This window comes from Anguilla rostrata, chromosome 14 (assembly GCF_018555375.3).
Source record: "Anguilla rostrata isolate EN2019 chromosome 14, ASM1855537v3, whole genome shotgun sequence".
NCBI lineage: Eukaryota > Metazoa > Chordata > Actinopteri > Anguilliformes > Anguillidae > Anguilla > Anguilla rostrata.
The window spans coordinates 24,268,668-24,290,217 of NC_057946.1; the positions used below are offsets into that span (position 1 = coordinate 24,268,668).

General features: G+C 46.8%; 2 protein-coding genes and 1 long non-coding RNA gene across 5 annotated transcripts in view; 1 reads left to right on the forward strand and 2 right to left on the reverse strand.

Moving 5' to 3' along the window:
* The window catches only part of LOC135240190 (uncharacterized), a 50,507-nt gene extending 30,722 nt beyond the window's left edge, over positions 1-19,785 (forward strand). The window contains exons 2-4 of one of the 3 annotated variants that reach the window (XR_010325609.1): positions 17,135-17,291; positions 17,805-17,964; positions 19,496-19,785. This is a non-coding gene — a long non-coding RNA (uncharacterized LOC135240190). The other 2 variants (XR_010325608.1, XR_010325610.1) reach the window with 2 other exon arrangements.
* On the reverse strand, positions 6,556-8,058 carry tmem141 (transmembrane protein 141). Its single transcript, XM_064309553.1, has 5 exons — positions 7,874-8,058; positions 7,435-7,501; positions 7,258-7,341; positions 7,012-7,119; positions 6,556-6,895 (listed from the first exon to the last, which is right to left on the reverse strand). Exons 1-5 carry the CDS (start codon positions 7,925-7,927, stop codon positions 6,825-6,827), a joined length of 384 nt encoding a protein of 127 aa, XP_064165623.1. The 5' UTR covers positions 7,928-8,058; the 3' UTR covers positions 6,556-6,824.
* LOC135240180 (uncharacterized) lies at positions 9,681-21,508 on the reverse strand. The gene is made up of 15 exons (XM_064309543.1): positions 19,779-21,508; positions 17,809-17,986; positions 17,454-17,685; positions 17,114-17,208; positions 16,460-16,659; positions 16,271-16,349; positions 15,664-15,842; positions 14,571-14,900; positions 13,779-14,177; positions 12,589-12,771; positions 12,159-12,225; positions 11,749-11,980; positions 10,837-10,914; positions 10,118-10,220; positions 9,681-9,816 (listed from the first exon to the last, which is right to left on the reverse strand). The coding sequence occupies exons 1-15, from the start codon at positions 19,994-19,996 to the stop codon at positions 9,732-9,734; spliced, it is 2,658 nt and encodes an 885-aa protein (XP_064165613.1). The 5' UTR covers positions 19,997-21,508; the 3' UTR covers positions 9,681-9,731.
* Positions 21,509-21,550: the final 42 nt, after the last annotated feature.

A 21,550-nucleotide genomic window follows, 5' to 3' on the forward strand; every position in this document is an offset into this window, starting at 1 on the left:
GTGGAGACCTCACTGATCCTCAGTTTGTACAGACCTCACTGAGTGAATACTCAGTATTTCCTCATTGACCTTTCAGGCTCTTATCAAGAGCTGAAACAATCGCACTAATCACTGCACCGCTCGCCTGGAGATGGACTCTGCTCTCTGACCTCCTCTAAAGAGGGCTGTGATGTCATACAGAATAAAATTAATGCAACTTTATTAACAGCTGAAAAATGAAGGAACCAGGCTTTTTAAGGAGGCTTATGTTCTATGAGACACATTTTCAGTGCCTGTGGGTGCTTCTTATAATGTGCATGAGTGCATGTCCAGCGGGATAAATTTAGAATGTGTACACTGAGTGAGTTCCACCAAAAAAGAACATCTATCGAGTAACGGGAACTGTGGAGATCTTACCCTTGAAATAGGATGGAAAAACTGTATAATTCGGATTTAAAAAATGGGTCTACGGAACGTAAGACTGCAGAGTCTCCAGGGAGTCGAACGCAGCTTGTGTGGTAGCATTGTAATTACAGGGTACCTCTCTACAGGTATCTGCCCCCAGTGACGGCTTGCAACGCCTGTGGCTTTCATATTCACATTTAGAAATCGTTCTCTTCTGCATTACAGTTACAGCTTGGTCTGGATTGTCAACTGAATTTCTGTCTTGTTCAGTGCTGCAGTACCATCTTCAGTTGGGCCAGAATATTGGAGCTAGCGTTAGGAAACATAATCAGACTAATTAATAGATATGTAACATCATCCGAGTCGTTAAGGAAAGAAATTCAACAGAGTTGTACTGTTGTCATTTTTGGTGTTTTTCAAATTTAAGTTCTGTTTTTGTGCTGCACCTGTCCTTTTACATTTGTATTTAGAGACCATTTGTATTTTGATTATTATGATTTTTCTTGATGGGTCAGTACAGGATAAATTAGTATCACAGCTAAGCTATCATGACTGCCCTTGTATCCTTTTATAGTTATTAATTTTCAGGAATAGACATCATTTCCAGATCGTTCAATCTCAGTTCTCACAAGTTGACACTGATCACTGTGCAGCAGAGATATGGGCATTAATTAAACCCTTGGGGCCAGTGTTAGTCCAGCCTGCCTCCTTCATCATTTTCAAACACAATAAAATTATCTTAGAATTAAGTATCCACATAGGTACTGTATGGATTTTCTACTATTTGAGTTTTATATTTAGTTTTATCAGCACAAACTTAAACTTGAATCTTCTGGTTTCATTGTTTTTGCATCTCCATATGGATATATGTCTGGAACAGCTGACAGATGACCCTAGAATGCTTGGAAAGTTGTGTGTTTTACCCTCCTGAGAATCACCTCATAGTGGATTTCTCTTGACGCCATTGGCTGAAATACACATGTGAGTGTTTGCACAAAGGGAGAAAGTGAATTGTGTGCCTGTGAGCCTGACCGTGGCAGTGCTAGTCTCCCACCCTGGATCAGCCTTAGCCCTTTCTCACTGAATGGTCATGGGTGAGGATTTCCGTCAGGTCCTCTGATCCTGGATCAGTTGCTCTAGAGCAGGAGGTTGTCCAGTCTTATCCGAAAAGGGCCGGTGTGGGTGCAGGTTTTTGTTTTGTCCCAGCTCTAAGAAACCTGATTCAACTTGATTGAAGACCAGGATTAATTAATGTAATCAAGTGTCATAGTGCAGGACTGAAACAGAAACCTGCACCCACACCGGCCCTTTTCGGATGAGATGCCCCCCCGCTCTAGGGGCAGGAGGTGGCCCACGGAGCCAGGAGTGGCAGAGGGACCGCTTTCTCTCACCGTTCCCCTCTCTCTTTCTGTAATCCCTGCCGGCTGAATTATTAATCTCCCAGGCCCAAGTGCCCAGGGAGACGGGCTTTAATCCCCACGCCCCCCACCCCCCCACGCCCCAGACATGGTTCCATTCACACATAATCCCCTGTATGCAAACAAACCGCCCAAAAGTGCAGGGAAGACGGCTCGGACGGACACGCGATCTCAGCCAGCCTCCGGGACCGCTCTTCTGGGATTAAGCATAAGATTATTCTCTGTTTCATAGTGCATAAGCTGGTATCACTGTGGAGCAGGATGCACTGGAGCACAACTGTTCTGCTGTTTTGTCAGCAGAAGCAGATTTCAGATTTTATCGGCAGTTGGAGACAAGGGGTTTGAGATCTTCTGTGGGCTGGGAAAGAGCTGAGGTGGGGTGTGGGTTGTGGGGGTTGGGGGGGGCAAAAGCCAAATGGTCGTATTGTCAGCCCCACATGTTCACACCTTAATGAACAAATTAACATAGCAGAGTGGGGATAGTGTGTGTGTGTGTGTGTGTGTGTGTGAGTGTGAGTGTGAGACTGTTAATAATCCTCAGAGCTGTTTAGTCATGTGACTGAGACACACCCTTTCCCTTATTCTGTTCCAAAGTCCTGCTGCTGCTCGCTGTGAAGGTGCTCCCAGGTGCTGTGTGTGAATGTGCATCTGAACTCAAAGGGCCCATAATGGCCGTTGTATCGACAGGGTTTGTTTATTCTGAAGGACTGAGTAGAGCATTTGGAAAGGTCATTGGCTGCGTGCTGTTTGGTGATTGGCTTGGTCATAGTCGCTGTGTGTGCGTGCGTGCGTGTATGAGCGTGCGTGTGTGTGTGTGTGTGTGTGTGTGTGTGTGTCTCTGCATGCGTGTGTGTGCGCAGTATCCTTTGGACTGCATCATGCCGATAATGGTGACCGCAGTCTGTCTGAAACAGCTGCTCCAGCTGCGCAGTCCTCAGCAGCACTTGAGCTGCTGGGCTTGAGAGTGGAATAAAGGGACCATCTGGTTGTCTGGCTGCTTGATTGTACCCCCCTCCCGAAACACAGGTCTACACTGCAGCAGTGGGACAGGGCTGCTTTCTGAACGAGTATCTCCAGTAGGGATTAAAAGGAGTGGACATGCCAACAACACATACAGGAAATCAGTACTAATGCCAGGTTTATTTTGTCACATTAATAATAAAAATTCAAAAATTAGACCAAATACCAAATACTGCCCTTGAGTAATCATGAATTCAGTATTGGGTCTGAATTCATGCTACAGTAATATTTGATTGAACTTAATTCATGACTTTATCTTTTTTTGGGAGAGACCTCAAAATGTCAAATGCGTGCGTTTATCTGGCAGTGCGGTTGGCTCAGGCCCTTTGTTCAGCTGAATGAGCTGAAACGCGCGTTAAAGTGGCGGGATCTGCACTACATCTGGTTCAGGGTGCAGAGGGGTCCCGTTACTGAAAGATGACTCTATGAAAGAACATGTTTTATTTGAGCTGACCAATAGCGGAGTTTCAAACTGAAGAGAGCAGCCCCCCCCCCCCCGCAGAAATGCTTGTGTTGGGCAGATAATCAGACTCACGTTTTCCAACAGCTTCTCTCCCCCCCCAGGCCTCCCATACATTACAGGAGTTTCAGACGACTGCAGTTGAATACTCTTTTGCATATAGTTCCAATCTTGCTTCCTTTGCATTTCAGTCATCTGGAAGATGCTCTTATCCGGAGCGATGAACAGTAGTACTGTAGAACGCTTTTCTAAAAACACTGGTCTTTCGGCATCTTTATCAAACTAAAACGAGTGAGCATTTCTCTCCAGTATTGAAAATTTAACCGAGTCGGTAACATTTACATTCACCTGCGCCAAAACAGACATCAGTGAATAAAACCAGAAATTCTCATCCTTATTTTTAATCAAGGATATGTGTACATTACTGATTTCTAATATGCTGAATAAAGGATTTGTATTCCTGAGAGTAACGCTGATGCTCTCCACTTGTACGTCACTCTGCTAAGTGATTCTAATGTAATGTAATGTTGAGACATTACATCATTGCTGTGTTAAAAACAGCCCCATGACTGTGCTGTGTCTTTCTCTAGCTTTCATTCTGCAGAGAACACTTATTTTATTTCACTTTATTCCATGTAGGTAGGTGTTCTCTCTACATTGTAATAAAATTGTGAAAGTGTACTAAAATATGATTTCTTTGTTTAAACATACTGAAATGCATTAATAATATATAGTTAATGTTTCAACAATTAAATATTTAGAATATAAAGACAATATGAAGTGCAGTTCTTCTCTGAACTAAAGCACAAGGAGAACTGCAGTCTAAAGTAAAGATGCATCTCATTCAACCTCTAAGGAAAATTGGTAAAAAGCCAGCTTGTTGATCCAGCCCTTGGGCAGTTCCGGGTTAGTTCATGTTGGTTCAGAGCCACACCTTGTTGTGTCTGTAACTATATGATTTTCCTCTTGGGCATCAGCTGACCTTCCTTCTAAGCAAAATTAAACATTACCTTAATCATTTCCCAGGCTTCCATTTGGTGAAAATTTTTTTAAATGTTTGCTCAGCTTTTAAGCTTTAGGAAGATTAATGGGATCTTAGAAAGAACTGCTTCCAGTGCATAAGGAGAGAGAGGTCCATTGTAAAAACTTGTTAAAAATCTTAAATACCCTTTGGACTGAATGAAGCTGAGCCGTTGTGGATTTTGGACCATTTATTTTTCACTGTTAGTTCTCTCTTTAAGCTCATGGGGAAATAGTTGACCTGATTTTGTGGCTGGTTATGCCTTGGTGGCCCTTGCTCCATATTTAACACTGCACTAAGTGTTTGGTACTTTTTTTAGGGATTCTGACAGAAAGAACTTCAATCTCCACAGACTCTCACTCTTTTAAAACCCCCTGGCCTCATTCAGATACAGCTTCACACTGGTGTGCAATAAGGCTCCAAAAGAATGGTGTTGTAACCCAGCATGCACTGTGTTGGTTCTGTAATCTACTAGTTTATTCATAAGTATCCTATATTTGTAAATATTATCTGGATTTTTTTTTTGGTTACCTTCTTGAAATGCATATACATTGCCTTGTTTACCTACATTATCTGTTCTATAGCCTTCTTACAATGACCGGCATAAATGGCATTTGTTGTGGGTTTAATGAAGACTCCCTACTTTCCATCACCATTAAACACAGGATTTCCCTGTTTTGTTTTTTTTTTTTTTTACTCATTGCTCATTTTCAGAGGGACAACTGCAACACTTTCTTGAGTTTTGGAATTGTAAAAGAAATTGTGTTTTATTTTTAATTTGTGTTAAACCAATAAAAGATTTTCAGTCTGACCAAAACAATAATGCGTATCCTTACTTATCCAGAGAGAATTACAGGTTAGTGACAATAAAAATAAAATAAAAAAACAGAATAAATGCTGAATTAATCTGTAACGCACTCAAATCTAAATGTTATGCTCCAAGAAAGATGCTGTCACACTCACACAGTGTTTCAAAGAGAAGAGAACGAGTCGAAATAACATGCTGGTGGTAATTACAACTACAGTTTCTAAAAGCTCAAGAATCGAGAGTTCAGGTCTGACAGGGTCTCTATTTATAAAACAATGCATGAACAATGTATTCTAAATGCGTATGAAGAAGCAGGTGACTTATTGATACTGGATAGTTATTACCTAATATTCTGTAATTACTGGGAGGTGTGCTGACAGAACTGGACATGGTTGCCATATCTGAATAATTCTTTATGATTTTCAGTGGGAAAAGAGGCAAAAGTAACTATGTCCTTTACATAATGCCTTATGCATCACAAAGGTCCTTGTTTTGAGAACCCTCCCCCCACTAATAACCCAGGTACCCCCCAGATCATTTAAAAATAAATACTATTCATGGTCTTCATGGCAAAATAAAATTGGTGACGGGTGGACTAAAGCAAAGTAGTTTAGTGCCAGACTGGATTATACAGTTGCTTAAATGGGACCTTTTCTTGGTGTTTCACAGAAAAAATGTTTCTACTGGCCACTAGTGGACAGTTATGGAGCTGCAGGATTATTACAACCAGACATGTTGATGCTTTCAAATAATACAGGATCAAGTGCTTACAATTACAATCCCCAACAAAATGAATGCAATCTAAGAAAAGGATTTGCCATACCAATAAAAACCCCGGCTTCCTTTAAGTAAATTACTTATTCTGCACGACACTCCTTTTAATGTGTTTAACTGCTCCCAAATCCAGCTGTTCTGTTTCTTACAGACATGCAGATATGTTGAGTCGTGAAACTGCAATATGATGGAGAATTATTACCATAGCCACAGGATCCTGCTCTCTGCTGTTTTTTTATAAGGATTTGTTCACCAAACTGCTGATGGATTGAGCAAATTGTCTTTTTTATGATGGTGATAAAATTAAACGGCTCACAACTATGAAAGGCATTTAATTTATTGCACACCTCTTGCTGGATGTGATTATAGCATTCTGCCCATCAAATTCCAATTCAAAAACATCCTTTAAGTGAGGATGCTGCCATTATCACACAAAATAAAGGGTACTTTAAATTAAAATTTCAACAAACCGCAATGGACCATGGTCTCTGCTCAGATTAGTAACAGATTGGTCAACACCAATAAACTCTTACTTCTAGTCTGAATATTATCATAACTACTAGAATTAAGGAGTCCCTATCACTGACATTCTTGTTTATAATCATATAATCATAAATCTGCAATACACAGAACAAGGAAAGATTAAACTAAGACCGTTAAAACAGAACCATTAACACGTAAACATCTTTTTTTATTTTGAGGATATGAAATGAACGTCCCGTCTTCAGTTTGTTTTTTATTGAAAAAGTAGATTCAAACTCTACACAAATATTGTGGGGGTGAAACATTGTGTATTTCAGAGAAATAGCATTCAGTAAAATTTAATAATGTATAAATAAGCTCCTGCCAATGCTTTAGTGAAGTTTAGCACCAGCTCTATGTTGTGAGTGATGCTGGTGTATGTATAAGGAGGGTGTGGGAATGAGGGGGGGCAGTCAGTCACTCCATCACATCCCCATACTGTGTGGTTCTCGGGCCAGAGGGCTCTGTGGGCTGAGCTGGTTCCTCTGCTGCAATGGAAACAGTGGAAGTTCAGTTTATTCACTGATCAGACCAACGCGCACACCACATGCATGCACAAAAACATTAATTACATACAAACTCATGCACTGCGCGCAAGACCTACTGTGTGGTGTTCTGTCGGGAACACTTCCTGTCTCTAAGTACATCCACAGGTCAGAGCACTTCTGGGTCTCGCTGCGTGTCACTGCGTAGCTGCACACTGACCCAGTCACTGGGGGAGGGAGAGGGATGAAGATGAAACGGGACAGGCACGGGAGACAAATTAATGTAAAAACACCACACACTTAATCACGTGTTAATATGTGGGGTTCCAGCAATGAACTCCGGCACATCGCATGGATAGACTCACCTACAGACAGCAGGAGGCTCCACTGCGACGGGTACGGAAGCTTCTTCTGCAGCATGTACTGTAGAGACAAGAGAAGCCCCGTGCCTGGGAGAGAGAATGCGCTACCATTTAACCGTGGCCCAAAAAAAGCGAATCACGCGATAACCGCACAGGATCGGAGTAATTCTCGCAACTCACCCAGTACAAATGTACCCGTCCCTTTCATGAAGGCGTGAGACTGACAGGCGCTATACTGTTGCAAACCCTAAAGAGAAAACAGTTCCCAGTTAATATGACAGTTTTTCCGGTGCTTTGGCGCAGTCAAACTCTGGATCAAAATGTTCATAGATCTAAACAAAAATAGAAGCTATACGTAAACGGACTGAGCTTGCAGTCCACTCTGTATTTTAATGTGACCCGATGAGCTACATAGCAATTTGTTCAACCGCATTTTTATTTAATCGTAACCGCAATAAAGAAAATAGGAATATGATAACCCACTAAAAGAGGTTTGTTGCATGGTGATCTCAGGTTCATAATTAAAACCGCGACCGTAGCTACACATCCATAGCATCGGCCATCTACATTAACAAGTATGTTGTTAACACTACACTACGACAAATATCTGAACGCATACCGGGTGTTTTGCGGCCACCGCGTCATCGACCTTCCTTAGCCCGATATTGACCATTCTGCGTAAATTAATTTATGGAGTACTACTGTGTACAGGTCGTTTAACCTCTGCAAGCGAACACAGAAACTGCACACAGATGCGATACTGTCATGTTGTTACCCAACTGCCTACTTCCGTATACATACAATCAAAGAGACCATCAAAACGTCATTGCGTGCGAAATCACTTGGGGTGCCCGCGCGTGGAGTGGAGGAAGCACGACAACATGGCAAACATTAAACGAAAGATTCTGCTTGAATGTGTGGTCATCCCAATAAAGACTATTTGAATTCGAGTCTTTGAACATGATATAGGGCTTCCGGTATATTTTCATTTGTTTTACCTTTGTTCGAGTGCTAACATTAAAAGGATCTGTACAGAAAGTCACAATAACTAGACAGGTGGATTTAATATAAATTTCACAAACAACTTAACATGAGTTGGGAGTGGTTATCCATCTTTATTGTAAAACAGTAGTGAAGCAAAATATTAGCTGTTTGGGAATGGAATACAGTGAATGGAATACAGTCCCAACACATACTGAACTCATGGAACCTCTGTGCCAAAGCTTCTGTGCATTTCAGTTTCCTCAAGCATTTGTTGGTCGAGTAAAACTCAATTATACGAAAAGGTCAGAAGCTATATGTTTTTATATATTAAGTAGTGATGTGTGAATGAGGTTTCATGAAACCCATAATGGATGGAGGTTCAATGACCTGTCATTCACACGGGTTGTACCAGCCAGATTGCACTCTCCACATAGAAGACAGTTATTGGATCATATATGACAGCTTGTGTTCGGCATACACCCCATTCTGCTATCAATAACATTTATCAGTCTGAGAATGGGTGGTCCTTTGGAAATGTACTGTTATTACTGTACATACGCTGGAGAAGGGTAGCGTGCATGTGCATTCAAACCAACATGTGGAACTTATAAGAAGGCTAGACACAAGCCAACCCAGTAAGAACAGGCCACTCAGATTTGATGCAGAACTGTGCTGTGCTTTATTCAGTTCCTGATTGATGTATAGGAGAAATCTGATGGTTTAGGATTGTAGGGATAGCATTGCAGACAATTTAAAATCAGAAAGTCATTTCAGTGATTCGAGACACGGGTATTTGGGAATGTTGAACACAGAAACACACGCACGTCCATCCAGTATTAGCTGCTAGATTGATTAAAATCACTGCACACTGCACAGCCGTTTCCACCATTTTGACCATGGCTGTACTCTGTCTTGCACTATAGCAGTCAAAAGACACATGATAATACTATGAAAACAATAACAGAAACACACAGACAGCACCCCCTCATCCCTCCTCACTCTGATTTTAAAAGCATCACAGTCCAATCAGTGTCAGAATTCCAGGGCACATACATCCTGTTGTTGCTACAGTATTTAAAAAGATCAGAATACTTCAATGTCCTTGGATATTCCCCAAGGGACTAACACGTTTTATTATCTGACAGTAATATATTTGTCAGAAATGTCAGAGTTGAATAATAAAAATGATTTGGAATTTAAATACAGGTATATGAAAAAGTGTAGGCTGTAGAGAAAGACATGGCTTTGGAAATTGGCTGCAAACTGGCTGTCCCCCAAAAAACCTTTGGTAAACTGTGTTCTAAGGCTGCAATTTTACAAGCTTTACAGTTAGGCTGGAGAACTCAGCCTGTGTCTCACTGATGTTCAAGCCTCTCCGCTCCTCAGGCTGTGTGTTTCTCCCTTTGGAGAGCATGCAGTTAATGCCCCCACGTTTTCGGACTGTTGGTACAGCCCATGTTTTCTGACTGTTGGTACAGCCCATTGCGCTGAGTTCAGCTCAGCACCCTGCGGTTTGTTCTCATGGAATGACCCGGCCTGATTTCACTCCTTACTGTTGGCTGCCTCATGACCGTGGATCTGACAGACAAACACACACACACACACACACAAGACAGACAATACAGACAAACAAACAGACAGACAGAGTTAAAGCAATTAAAAGTTAATTAATAGATCTCATTAAAATTATACAACTGATTACTGGATATTTCAAATTTCATCAGGAATGCAGGGCCGTGAAATGTTGGGCAGTGAAATGCAGGGCAGTGAAATGTTGGGCAGTGAAATGCGGTGCAGTGAAATGTTGGGCAGTGAAATGCAGGGCAGTGAAATGTTTGGCAGTGAAATGCAGGGCAGTGAAATGCAGGGCAGTGAGCACCTGTCTCCCCGCATCCGGCTCTGTTTTTGTTCTATCCAGTCCAGATTGGGCCGGTCCAGTTCTGACCACACATGGTGCACAGGCTGGATGCACTTCACCAACCCTGCAGGTAGACCCACAAGCAGAGAATAATGGATCCCAATACTATAACACACATGTACATGCGTACACACATATACATACACACACACACACACACACACACACGCGCACAATCCTTTACGCAAACAGACAGGTGAGGAGGCAGACTGGTACACAGAACACACGGGAAGGTAATCCAGAGTGAGCGGCAGCTACAGGACACAAACGCAGGTCTGAGAAAGATCATCACAGAGAACTGTAACTTACACCTGTGTCTGCAGGACTTCCATTCTAGAGCTCCCACTTGCTCCTGAAAATTTATCTCTGCTAACTGTAAAAATTATTTAGGAGCACATCTACTATTTGGGATGCATTAGTGTGCTCCTAAATATTTCAACTTCAGAGCACGTGCTCCTCGGAAAAAAATGTTGGCATAGAGCCCTGGTCTGTGATCCATCTCACTGACACTGGACATGGGAAGATATTTATAAGTTACAGAGAGAGAGAGGAGGGGAGAGAGATAGAGAGAGGAGGAGGGGGCAGGGCAAGAGAGAGAGGAGGAGGGGGGGAGCGAGAGAGGGTGCTGAAAGACACACAGGCACTGTTGGACAGCGGTCCAGTAGAACAGAATTACTTACGGACACGGTGTGCAATGCTGGGCAGAGTCCCCTGCTCACTGGCGCCACCTCCTGGAGCACTGTGCTGCAGCAGCACTCCTGATAGCGGGAATAAGGGTGCGGTCACACATTTGATGCACACAGAAATCAGTTTGCTGGTTTGTAGCCCGTTTGAGTGGTTGTGGTTGTTGGTCAGACATGAGCAGTTGTGATATCACATGAGCGGTTGTTGGTTTTGCGACAGGAAAATGTATACTGAAGATCGTACAATACAAGACACATACACAGCACAATCAAAGTCTCCTCCATCCTGGCTCACTAAGAAAACTACAGCCAATTACAGACAAGTGGGGTCAACCACACACACTTCTTTGCTATTGGTTGAGGCTACGAATTCGCCGGTCAAAGTTCACAAAAGTTGAACAGAGAATGGAAGTGAACAGGAGGCGAATATTCGCCAATGTTAATTCTGCGTATGTGTGACCGCGCCCTAAGGGGGAGCGTTTCCTGTTATTCTGCAGTGGCTTTGCAGGGCTTTTATTCTGTAAATGCTTTACTGGGCTTTTATCCTTTAAATGCTTTGCAGGGCTTTTATTCTGTAAATGCTCTGCAGGTCTTTTATTCTGTAAATGCTTTACAGGTCTTCTATTCTGTAAATGCTTTACAGGTCTTTTATTCTGTAAATGCTTTGCAGTTGTTTTTCTGCAACATGGAGGTAGAGCAGGAGAAAGATACAACAGGAGAGAGAGAAACAGGGGAGTGGTCCTAAGGGTGGCAGTTGGTATGGGAGTGGGGAGACGAAGCAGGCTTCAGCTCAGTATGTATCAACAGATGGTCTTAATGAGTATGAAGTGTTACATACCAGGCATCGTCCCCACGGCAGCTTTTAAGCACTGGACACACACACACACACTCAGAGGCAGAGAGCCTTACCCATGTTGGCTTTGTCCCCCATTGGGCTGGGACCCGCAGGGTGTGGTGTGGGGCCCACACGGTGTGGCGTGGTAGGAGGAGTTTGTCGGAGAGGCAGGTCCCCTGCAGTCCCAGCACGGCGGGCCAGCAGGGGGCGATGTGGAGCGCTCTTTGCTTCGACCCTCCCAACACTCTCCCTGGCATTCCTCCGCAAGGCCTTTAGGTCACACCCACTAACAGCGCCCACAGCCTCCTAAACACACTCAACAAAACAATGACTGCAATCATCAGTTATTATTTTTACCATTATGAATTTTAATTTATACATTCATATTTATACATACCTGACAATATTATCCATATGTCATCTATTATTAGTATTTAACTGCACATTTAGGTTATAGATTCATATTTAGTATGATTGTTGATACCTCAGTAGACTGGATGGACGTTTGGCTGCTGTCAGAACCAGGGGAATGAACCAAAATTGAAGGCCGCCTGTAGGGGGCGACAGACCCAAAACCATTTAAATTTCAGAGCAGCCCACCAAAAAATGTTTGTTCATTATGAAAAAATGTCATAACTTATAGCTGATAAAACATCTCAACCAAAGAAAGGTTTTCAAAACATAGCTCTTTTATAGTTTGACAATACTGATAAGACATCTCTACATTCCTGATTCAAGCAAAGCATTGAGTGACTTTGCCATGACACCCATGAACCTGAGGGGTATTCCTTTTTGTTACTACTTCGATGATGCTGTTGAATCTCCCCTCGCTGTAAATTGTAACATGGCTGAGTTGATGTAATTGGATTCTGGTATTGCGCTTTTGGGCATCCGTGTGACTGTTTTGGAAATACCTGTGCCTGTCTCTGTTGCCGGCTGTCTCTCTCTCACTCTGAGCAGACATATGGCCCTTTGGTCGATGGCCATGAGGTGATGGCGCCCTTTTGACCTTCTCCCTGACCTCAGAGACCTCCCTGACTGGACGGGACGGGGCAGGAGTGTGTGTGTCCAGTTGGCGGGATGGGGAGTACAGGCACCTGACAGATGGAAGGGAAGACAAGCACTGCAGTCAGGGATGTCTCAGCACAGACCAGACCACTGACACCTACAACACAGACATAACCACTGTCCCCAACAGCACGGACCTGACCACTGGCCCCTGACCCTACAGTACAGACCTGACCACTGGCCCCCGACCCCTACCGTACAGACCTGACCACTGACTCCAACTACACAGACCTGATCACTGACCCCCCTACAGCACAGACCTGATCACTGATCCCTACAGTACAGACCTGACCACTGACCCCAACAACACAGACTTGACCACTGACCCCTGCAGTACAGACCTGACCACTGGCCCCTGTCCCCTACAGTACAGACCTGACCAATCACCCCCATATAGCACAGACCTGACCACTGACCCCTACAGCACAGACCTAACCACTGGCCCCTGACCCCTACAGCACAGACCTGACCACTGACCCCAACAGCCCAGACCTGACCACTGACCCCTACAGCACAGACCTGACCACTGTCCCCAACAGCACAGACCTGACCACTGTCCCCAACAGCACAGACCTGACCACTGGCCCCTGACCCCTATAGTACAGACCTGACCACTGACCCCAACAACACAGACTTGACCCCCTACAGCCCAGACTTGACCACTGACCCCAACAGCCCAGACCTGACCACTGACCCCTACAGCACAGACATGACCACAGACCCCAACAGCCCAGACCTGACCACTGACCCCTACAGCACAGATCTGAATACTGTCCCCAACAGCACAGACTTGACCACTGACCGCAACAGCACAGACTTGACTGACCCCAACAGCCCAGACCTGACCACTGACCCCAACAGCACAGACCTGACCACAACACTAAAGATTATCAAAGCTGGGAAACTGGACTCATTTTCCCTCCCTCTTTAAACCACTGGCACTTCCTCTCTCAGCTCAGTCTTATTCACCGTATTGGCTTGTGCCGAACAAAATGGCAAAACACAGAAAGCGCCAATCTCCCTCCCTCCCTCTCACCTCTGTGTGTGCACATACTCGTCGCGGGCGGTCCTTTTGGTGACCGGGCGGCTCTGGCAGCGCCCCCTGGAGGTGATGGCGGTGACGGTGCAGGTGTAGGCGGTGCTGGCGGTGAGCCGGCGGGCGGTGTAGGCCCGCTCGGTGCCCAGGTAGGCCACGCGCCCGTTCAGCCGCAGCTCGTAGTTAAAGAGGCGGCCCAGGGGCAGGGCGGGGGCCCCCCAGCTGACCAGCAGCTCGTGGCGGCCCAGCACGGTCATCGCCAGCCCCGAGGGGGCGTGGTCCTGGCACTCGGGCGTCCGGGCGTCCACCGTGGCGCGCTCCCCCGGCGCGTCCCCCGGCCCCACCGCGCACACCCCCAGCTGGTACAGCGTCCCTGGAGACAGCCCGCCCACGATGGCCCTGGCGCGGACGGGGGGGAACCACGGTTAGCCTGCCCAAGCTTGGGAGTGTTTCAGAGCACCTGTTCCTTATGAACCCTTCCCAGAAACTGTCCCTCAAATGGACGGCGTTTGACTCAAAACCCAAAAAATCTCTTGTATCCGACAGTAAAATAAGAGCAAAAGTTCACACAGCTCTCTCTTATGTTTATATTTAGTACATGAAGACTCAAAAAGAAAATTAATTTTAAAAGCAAAGTTTGCACAGCGGCTTTTATTCTGTATTTCAACGGTGCTTTATGCTGAGAAGTTAATACAGGGTTCAATATGCTACTGGTTATCAACACAATGAATGAAACTCAGGGCTAATTCCAGAATGAGTTATCGGAAACGCGGCTGGGAGCTGGTCGCTCACCCTGGCTCTGCGGTCGTCTCCAGTGGTGTTTCCCCGCGGTAAAGCTGGTAAAGCCTGGGTTTGACCCCTCCCTCCGGCGCGCACCAGCTCAGCCGCGCCTGAGTTGGAGTGCAGCCAATCACACGCAGCTCCCGCGGCGGACCGGGCACTAGCTCCGCCCCTTTGCTATCCACGGCCAATAGGGTGGGCTCGCTGCAGGGGCTGACATCACCGCCGTCGGTGGACTGGACGAGGTGGAGAGAGAGAGTGCGTCCGGATTGGAGCGCCGAGTTAGGAAGGGTCAGGTGACACTGGGTACCCCTGTACAAAACCTTGTCTCTGTCCAGGAGGCTAAAGCAAAATAGCACAAGGGAAGCAGCAGGTTAGGATCTACAGAGGCATCTGTGTATCTGTTGGGTTGTATCACCTGGTCACTGAATTGAGTGAATTAATTAATTAAATGTCTTTTTTTATAGCCTCTTTCCAGAGCAAGCCTCACAAGATGCTTTACAGATCATTAAAAACAATTAGCATAATCCCATTAGGACACACACAGTACAACAACAAACTACACAATGACAATATTGAAATGCCCGTCTGTATATAAATGCTCACGTTAAAAACAGCGCTCACCGATCTAATGGGAAGACTTTTCCAAAGCCTAAGCCCTACAGAGGTAAAAGCTCACTCTCCCTTTGTTTTAAGTCAAGTCCTAGAGAAGGCCGGTGAACCTTGGTCCGATGACCTAAGAGTTCTGCCCGTGAGATAAGGGGACAGGAGGTCAGAAGTGTAAGAGGGAGATAGATCATGGACTGCCTTCAAAGCGATTAATCGAGGCTAGATCATGGACTGCCTTCAAAGCGATTAATCGAGGCTAAGAGAAAAGTCTCTTGACCGTTGAGCGTTGTGCTGCTTCAAGCTCTGTCGCACTTTTTGTGTTGCTTCCTGAAATCAAGAGACTTGTTCTCTGTGCCTCATTTTAAGGCAGAATGTTCCCGTTTGAGCAGTTATTTATCACCAGCTCTCCTTAGATTGTGAGCAGGTCATGACACATCGAGGGAGGTAACCAAAGTAGACTGAAAAGGAGCACCTCTTCCCAGTGCACCTTTCTGACCTGTACGTGACCTCCAGCCCACTCTCGGGAGCGCATTTCTCCCACGATACCACGTGGGAACCAGAGGGACGGCGGCTCGTTTTCGGGGGAAGGGGTTTGGAGAGGCGCTGCAGCTTCCTCAGACACGCGCTCACTTCCTCCTGGAGCTCCTGACTGATGGAGCGGGACTGAGAGAGAGACTGAGAGACGGAGAGAGAGGCATGATGGTGCACAACGGTTTGGACGATGGTTCAGACGCCGTATCGGCACCAGATTACATTGAGTTCTTTTAAAGTCTCTTTGACAGTGGTGTATGTTTTTTTTCTGCGTCTGGTTCATCCTGTATAAAAGTGGGTCTTAGTTCCACCCCCTGCATAGCAAGTGTGTTCCGTCCTGCTCTGAGTACAACTGCACCTCAAATGACCATGAAGTTACCATGACAACTTTCAGGGTTGAACTTTTTTGTAGAAATGGTGTTGTGTGATTGGTCCCTGTGTAAATTTTGCTGAGTGACGGTGGCGAGTTATCTCTGAAGACTCTGAGGGAAAGTAAGGACACGGGGAGAGCAGCCAGAGCACGCTGCAGACTGGGGAAGAAGGGATGAGCGGAGATTAAACGAGTGTCCAACCTGCAGTCGCTCCTCTAAGAGAGAGTGCTCTCTCACACACAGCACTCCCCTGGGCCTTGAGACTAACACCTTCACTGTCCTGAGAGAGGGGGGGGGGGGATTACACAGCATTAAGTTAGGTGTCACAATCAGATTTAAGAGAATGATTGGTGGTCAACAGGCAGTGCTCATTGGCACAGACGTACTCACATGGCCGCAAACCAGGCGCTGTCGTGCTCCTCTTCCAGTAGGTGGCGCAGTAAGCCGTCCAGCAGGTGGGGAAAGGCAGGGCTTCCCAGGACCAGGGTGTGGCCATCCTCTTCTGTTACTAGGCAACTCAGGGCAAAGCAGGCAGTCTGCCCCGCCCCTGGCCACCTCCCCTCACAGAGCAGGGCTTGAAGACTGCTGACCTGGGGGGAGGGGGTGGCATTCAATTCAAACACCCCCTACGGTGGAGAACCCCACCTTTATCCAGCACAAACCACAGCGTGCAGTACAATACGGTTTAACACATGAGGACCTTGATGTCTTTAGCCAATCTTGGGAAGATTCACCACTGTTCCAAGTGTTCTTCATTTTGAGATATTGGCTCTCATTGTGGTCTCACCAGCTGGTGCTCCTGTTCCATGCCTATGTCCTAAACCACTGATTCCCAACTCTGTACCTGGAGGTCTACTGTCCTGTGGACATAGCACACCTCATTCAACAGCTAGAGATCTTGTTGTGCTGCTGATTAGTCAAATCAGGTGTGCCAAATCAGGGAGGGAGTGAAAACCTGCCAGACGGTAGATCTCCAGGAACAAGATTGGGAACCACTGCCCTAACCCCAGACAGCGGCCAGTCAGACTGCGGGTCGTGACTCACCAGCTGGTGCTCTTGTTCCAGGGTCAGTATCAAGCTCCTGCCCGCCTCAGTTCCACAGAGTCGGCCCACGGCAAACGCGGCGTTCATGGCGGTGTCTGTCAAAACGACACGGCTGAAGCATCAAAGCTGCACTGCCAGACAGTTACCGTTTGCCACCCCTGTGTTTCACCCCTGTGATGTGAGTAGTGCTTGGAGCGGAGGGTGTGGTATAGGGGAGATGGGGTGGTTGTGGGGTGTTAGAAATGGGGGTGTGGGGGCTGTTACATACCAATGAGGCTGTGGAGTTGAAGGGGGGGGGTGCAGTGGTGTGAGGGATGGGCATGTGAGGGGGGGTACATACCTGTGTGGCTGTGTGCCAGGCACTGTGCCAGGCTCCTCAGTGTGTGGGGGGCAGAGGGGTGCTGCAGCAGGCGCTGGCAGGCCTCCTCACACAGGGACAGGCGGGCCACCACCAGGGCGGCGTAGTTGACCGTGCTCTCCCGCTCCTCACGCAGCAGGGTGGGCAGGCTGGCCAGCACCTCCCCAAAAACCTCCTCCCTCAGGAGCCGGCCGCGCCCCACACTGCTCCCCACCTGAGCCAGGGAGGAACAGAGAGAGAGGGGGGCTATGGCCTGTCATCTCTCACTGGGGCTGGAGTTTCAGTTCTCTGCACATAAACAGTGGGGTGACTGAGCACAAATTTGCCTTTCAGTTACCAATGAGGCAATGGCCCCCGCAGCGTTCGTCACAGTGTCCGGGTCGTCGTGGGTCAGGAGCCCCCCTAAGGCCCCCACCAGCCCAGCGCTGTCCCCCTGCGTCCCTTCCAGGGTCTCCTGCACCCAGCCGTCTCTCTCCACCAGCGCCCCCAGGAGGTAAGCTGCAGTACTGCACAACCTTCAGAAACAAAGAACCACAGCAAGTTATCCCACTGCTTCTACACCCATTTCAGTCAGTTCAGTCAGTTCATTTGCTTGGGAATGTTTCTCCTAACCAGGTCAGACAGTTCAACTCATCAGCTCATTTATGAGCTAAACACATACACACACACACACACACACACACAGAATCTCCACAAACAGTGTTTGATTAGTCGGCCTGTAAAACCCGCTGATGTGCATTAACGCGCTCTGCAGTGGGGATCTGTTTGCCGTCTTCAGCAGATCTGAGCATCTGGTGTGCTTCACTGTCATGGTAATGCCCATTAAACGGCGGCAGTAAATTTCACTGGCTTTGAACCTCCTCACCGGACTCAGGCACTCATCGGGTCAGCCGCAGGCTCCCTCTCCCCTGTTCGGAGTCAGGACCCCATTACCGTGGAAACGCATAAACAAGCCCCCCTTCAGAGCGGAGTTAACCCTTTCCGAACGGCGGAGCGGAGGGGCCGGTCACCGTTCAGGCGGCCACGAAACCTCTCGGGCTGCCAGCTCCAGGAAACCTGGCGCTCTTCTGACGCACGTCGTCGGCCCTGACTGAGCGGGTCCTAGCGCGATACGGACAGATCGCTCATAAACGCGCAGGCGCGTGACCCGCCAGGGGGGTCCGTGCGTGATCTACGGTCACGCTGCATTTGTACAGTACGCCGAGTTACGAGCCAAACGCAGCCTTGTCTCCCCCCGACACACAATGGCGTATGGTGATTGATTGGCCTCAATAAAGCTTTCTCATTAAACCCGACGCGTTTATCAACTTTTAAATTTGTCCGCTGGAAAATGGCTCTACCAGCCAAAACTTGGCCCTACTTCATTGAGCAAATACAGTCGCTTTTACAGCCTGGTCCGTCACGCTCAATACGGCTCGCGTTTAAAATTTACAGGCGCTGACATGTTGCGAAGCATGGCATTCAGCGGTGTGAGCGCGTCACGCGTGATCGTTTCTGACCCTTTCAGACGCTTTGTGATGGGGGTGCTGAGCAGGTACTGGGCTGTGGGAAAGGGCAAATGCACAGACCGATCAGTAAATTCTGCATTCAGCACACGGGCATTTACTACACTGGGCATGAATAGATTTGTCAGACTATAAACATTTTAAGTTACGGTGGGTGTCTGCGCTCGCTAACAGTGGGTAGCATTTCAGCTGTAAGTACAATGTAAGTACTAAAGCACACTGTCTGCGAAGAATTTGTTATTTTAATCCAACGGGTTTTGAGCGTCAGGACACTGAAATTGTGTAAACAACACAGAAGAACCCAGAATTATAACCACCATTCTGGTGCTCAGTGATTATTGTGTTACGGATGGACGGTCTAATCAGTCAGTGGAATCCTTTATGAAGCTTTTGTCATTTATGTAGTGTATTATTAAATACAATAACAGATATGAATCTGTTTATTACCAAACTGTCCCATGAGTGGAATCTGATTGTGAAATGTCTGTCATGCCCATAATGTTGTTTCCCTTCCTGAAGCAAAAAGCTCAAGCACCCAGCAATCTGTGTCCCTGTGAGGTGAGGTGCCTAACAATAAGGAACAAATCTGCCATCTCCCCAGTAAATCAAACCAACTAAAAAAGAACCACAGCCAATCTCCGACGCAAAGTCTCTCCATAGTAAAATCCACACAGTGGAAAGAACCTCGGTTTGATCATTTTCAAAATCTTTCGAGTCCCTGGTTTTGTGAAGGATTTGGCAGCAGCATGGGGACCTGTGCTGAACGCCGCGTCCCCAACGCCGCCGCTCGAGAAGCACTTACCGGGAGTCCGAGGACCTGAGCGAACGCCCCAGCACGCCGACGCACCCCTCTCGATCCGGCTCCCGCAGAATCCTCTCCACCAGCCGCCCCTTGCTCTCCGGGACCGGGCCGGACCCGCTCAGAACCTCCAGGGCGGCCATCATGTGAGCGAGGTCCGAGCGCTGCGGTCCGGGCGCTGCGTGCCCTGTCATGTGACGGGAGCCTGGACGGCACGCCATCCGCAGGGGCGTCAGTGCAGCATCACCTCACAAGCACAGGGAAGCAGGCGCCACCAGTGTGTCCATGAGGGGCCAAGAGGGACAACACAACAGGTTATAGCTTCATTTTATGCAGAAACACATACAACGCACACACATGCACGTGCACACACACACGCATAGGCACATGCACACGGTGTACATGCAGCTTCCAATGTTTTCAGTGCCCCTAGGTCTTACTTTTGAGTGGTGCACTTACAGATGACTGTACTTTCCCAGAAGATATACGGGGTGCATTTCAAACTTACCAAGTGAGGAGTGAGTTGTACAATCATTGAAATGACGAGCATTGGCTATAAATCCAGGTACCCCTCTCTCCTCTACTTGGTCTACGGTGGTGGCACTTCGAGCCAGATCAGTAGACCTGTGCGAATTCAAACGGACGGAGGTCCTGGTGTGCGCATAGCGAAGAGCTGCTGCAGGCGTCGCGTTTGCTTAAGCGCTTAGCTCGGTAGAGCAGCCTGTCCTTTGCAGACCAGGGCGGAGTTCACCGCGATCGTCACTCTATAAATAGCAACAGTCCAGTTCTGAACAAACACTGTTATGTCGTTACAACTGCAACAAAGCCGAGTGAGGTTTGTTGTATGTTTATCGGCGCCGACTGTGTTCATTTCTTATCAAATTATTGCTCGTTGTCTGTACTTCAAAGTAACTCCACAACGGTCTTGTGAAACTTTTAGCCTATCGTTGATAAACCAGTTACTGTCTTGATCCAGCCAGACACTCCAAGTGGAAAGCGACTTTATTAGAAAAACGCATACCGTTGTTCGTTTTTACTTCCCAAAAAGGAGCGGCTTCGTGAGCCAGATATTGTATCATTAAGGAAAATCTTTGGATTGGCAACACGGTTGATGCTACAAGCTGTGAAAATTGAGGAATGGGAGAACCGCGGATTCGTTAGGAACGGTTAAGCTTCCGGTGGGTTGCTGGAGGTCCTTTGTTGAATCTGGGTGAGAATGAAAGGATGGTGAACAGGAGGATAATGAGATGCTCATAAACTCGCAGCCTCTTGTTTTGAACTACATCCCGTCCCAGCCGACTGCCATTAGCCCGAAAGTACCAGTTCACTGGTCACCATGTCAACGTTTGGGGAAAGGTTATTCATTCAATTTCCCGGCTAGCTACACATTAAACTGTAAACAAAGCACAACTATTACTACCTAAACTTTACAGTAGTTCATAATTATACATTTTAAAAGCGACTTCCTAATAAAAATATGTTTCCAACTGCTCAGCCGAGGACATTCGATGGGTAAGCCTTTTTCAGATCCACGTTTGTTAAACCTTTGACGAATTAGAAGAGAAAAAGCTGTTAAAAATAAATGTGGCCTATACAACTATATATTTGTTGCTACCGTGTCGCTGAAATATTGCCATTGAAAATGTTGCTACGTGGCGCCGTCATGTGGTGATTGACGTGTGCGCGCTGAGTGGACGGGGTACAGGTAGTATTTACCCTCGTTTAAAATTAACGGAACTAAAAATCCAGATTGAACTCTCCATATTTTTAAAGCG

Coding starts and splice junctions, on each gene's coding strand:
- tmem141 (XM_064309553.1), bottom strand. CDS start 7,927: ATGGTCAATATCGGGCTAAGGAAGGTCGATGACGCGGTGGCCGCAAAA. Junction 7,502..7,873: donor CGGTGGCCGCAAAACACCCG/GTATGCGTTCAG, acceptor TTTTCTCTTTAG/GGTTTGCAACAGTATAGCGC. Junction 7,120..7,257: donor GAGCCTCCTGCTGTCTGTAG/GTGAGTCTATCC, acceptor TCCCTCCCCCAG/TGACTGGGTCAGTGTGCAGC.
- LOC135240180 (XM_064309543.1), bottom strand. CDS start 19,996: ATGGCGTGCCGTCCAGGCTCCCGTCACATGACAGGGCACGCAGCGCCC. Junction 17,209..17,453: donor CCTGGCACACAGCCACACAG/GTATGTACCCCC, acceptor TCGTTTTGACAG/ACACCGCCATGAACGCCGCG. Junction 11,981..12,158: donor CGTCCATCCAGTCTACTGAG/GTATCAACAATC, acceptor GAGTGTGTTTAG/GAGGCTGTGGGCGCTGTTAG.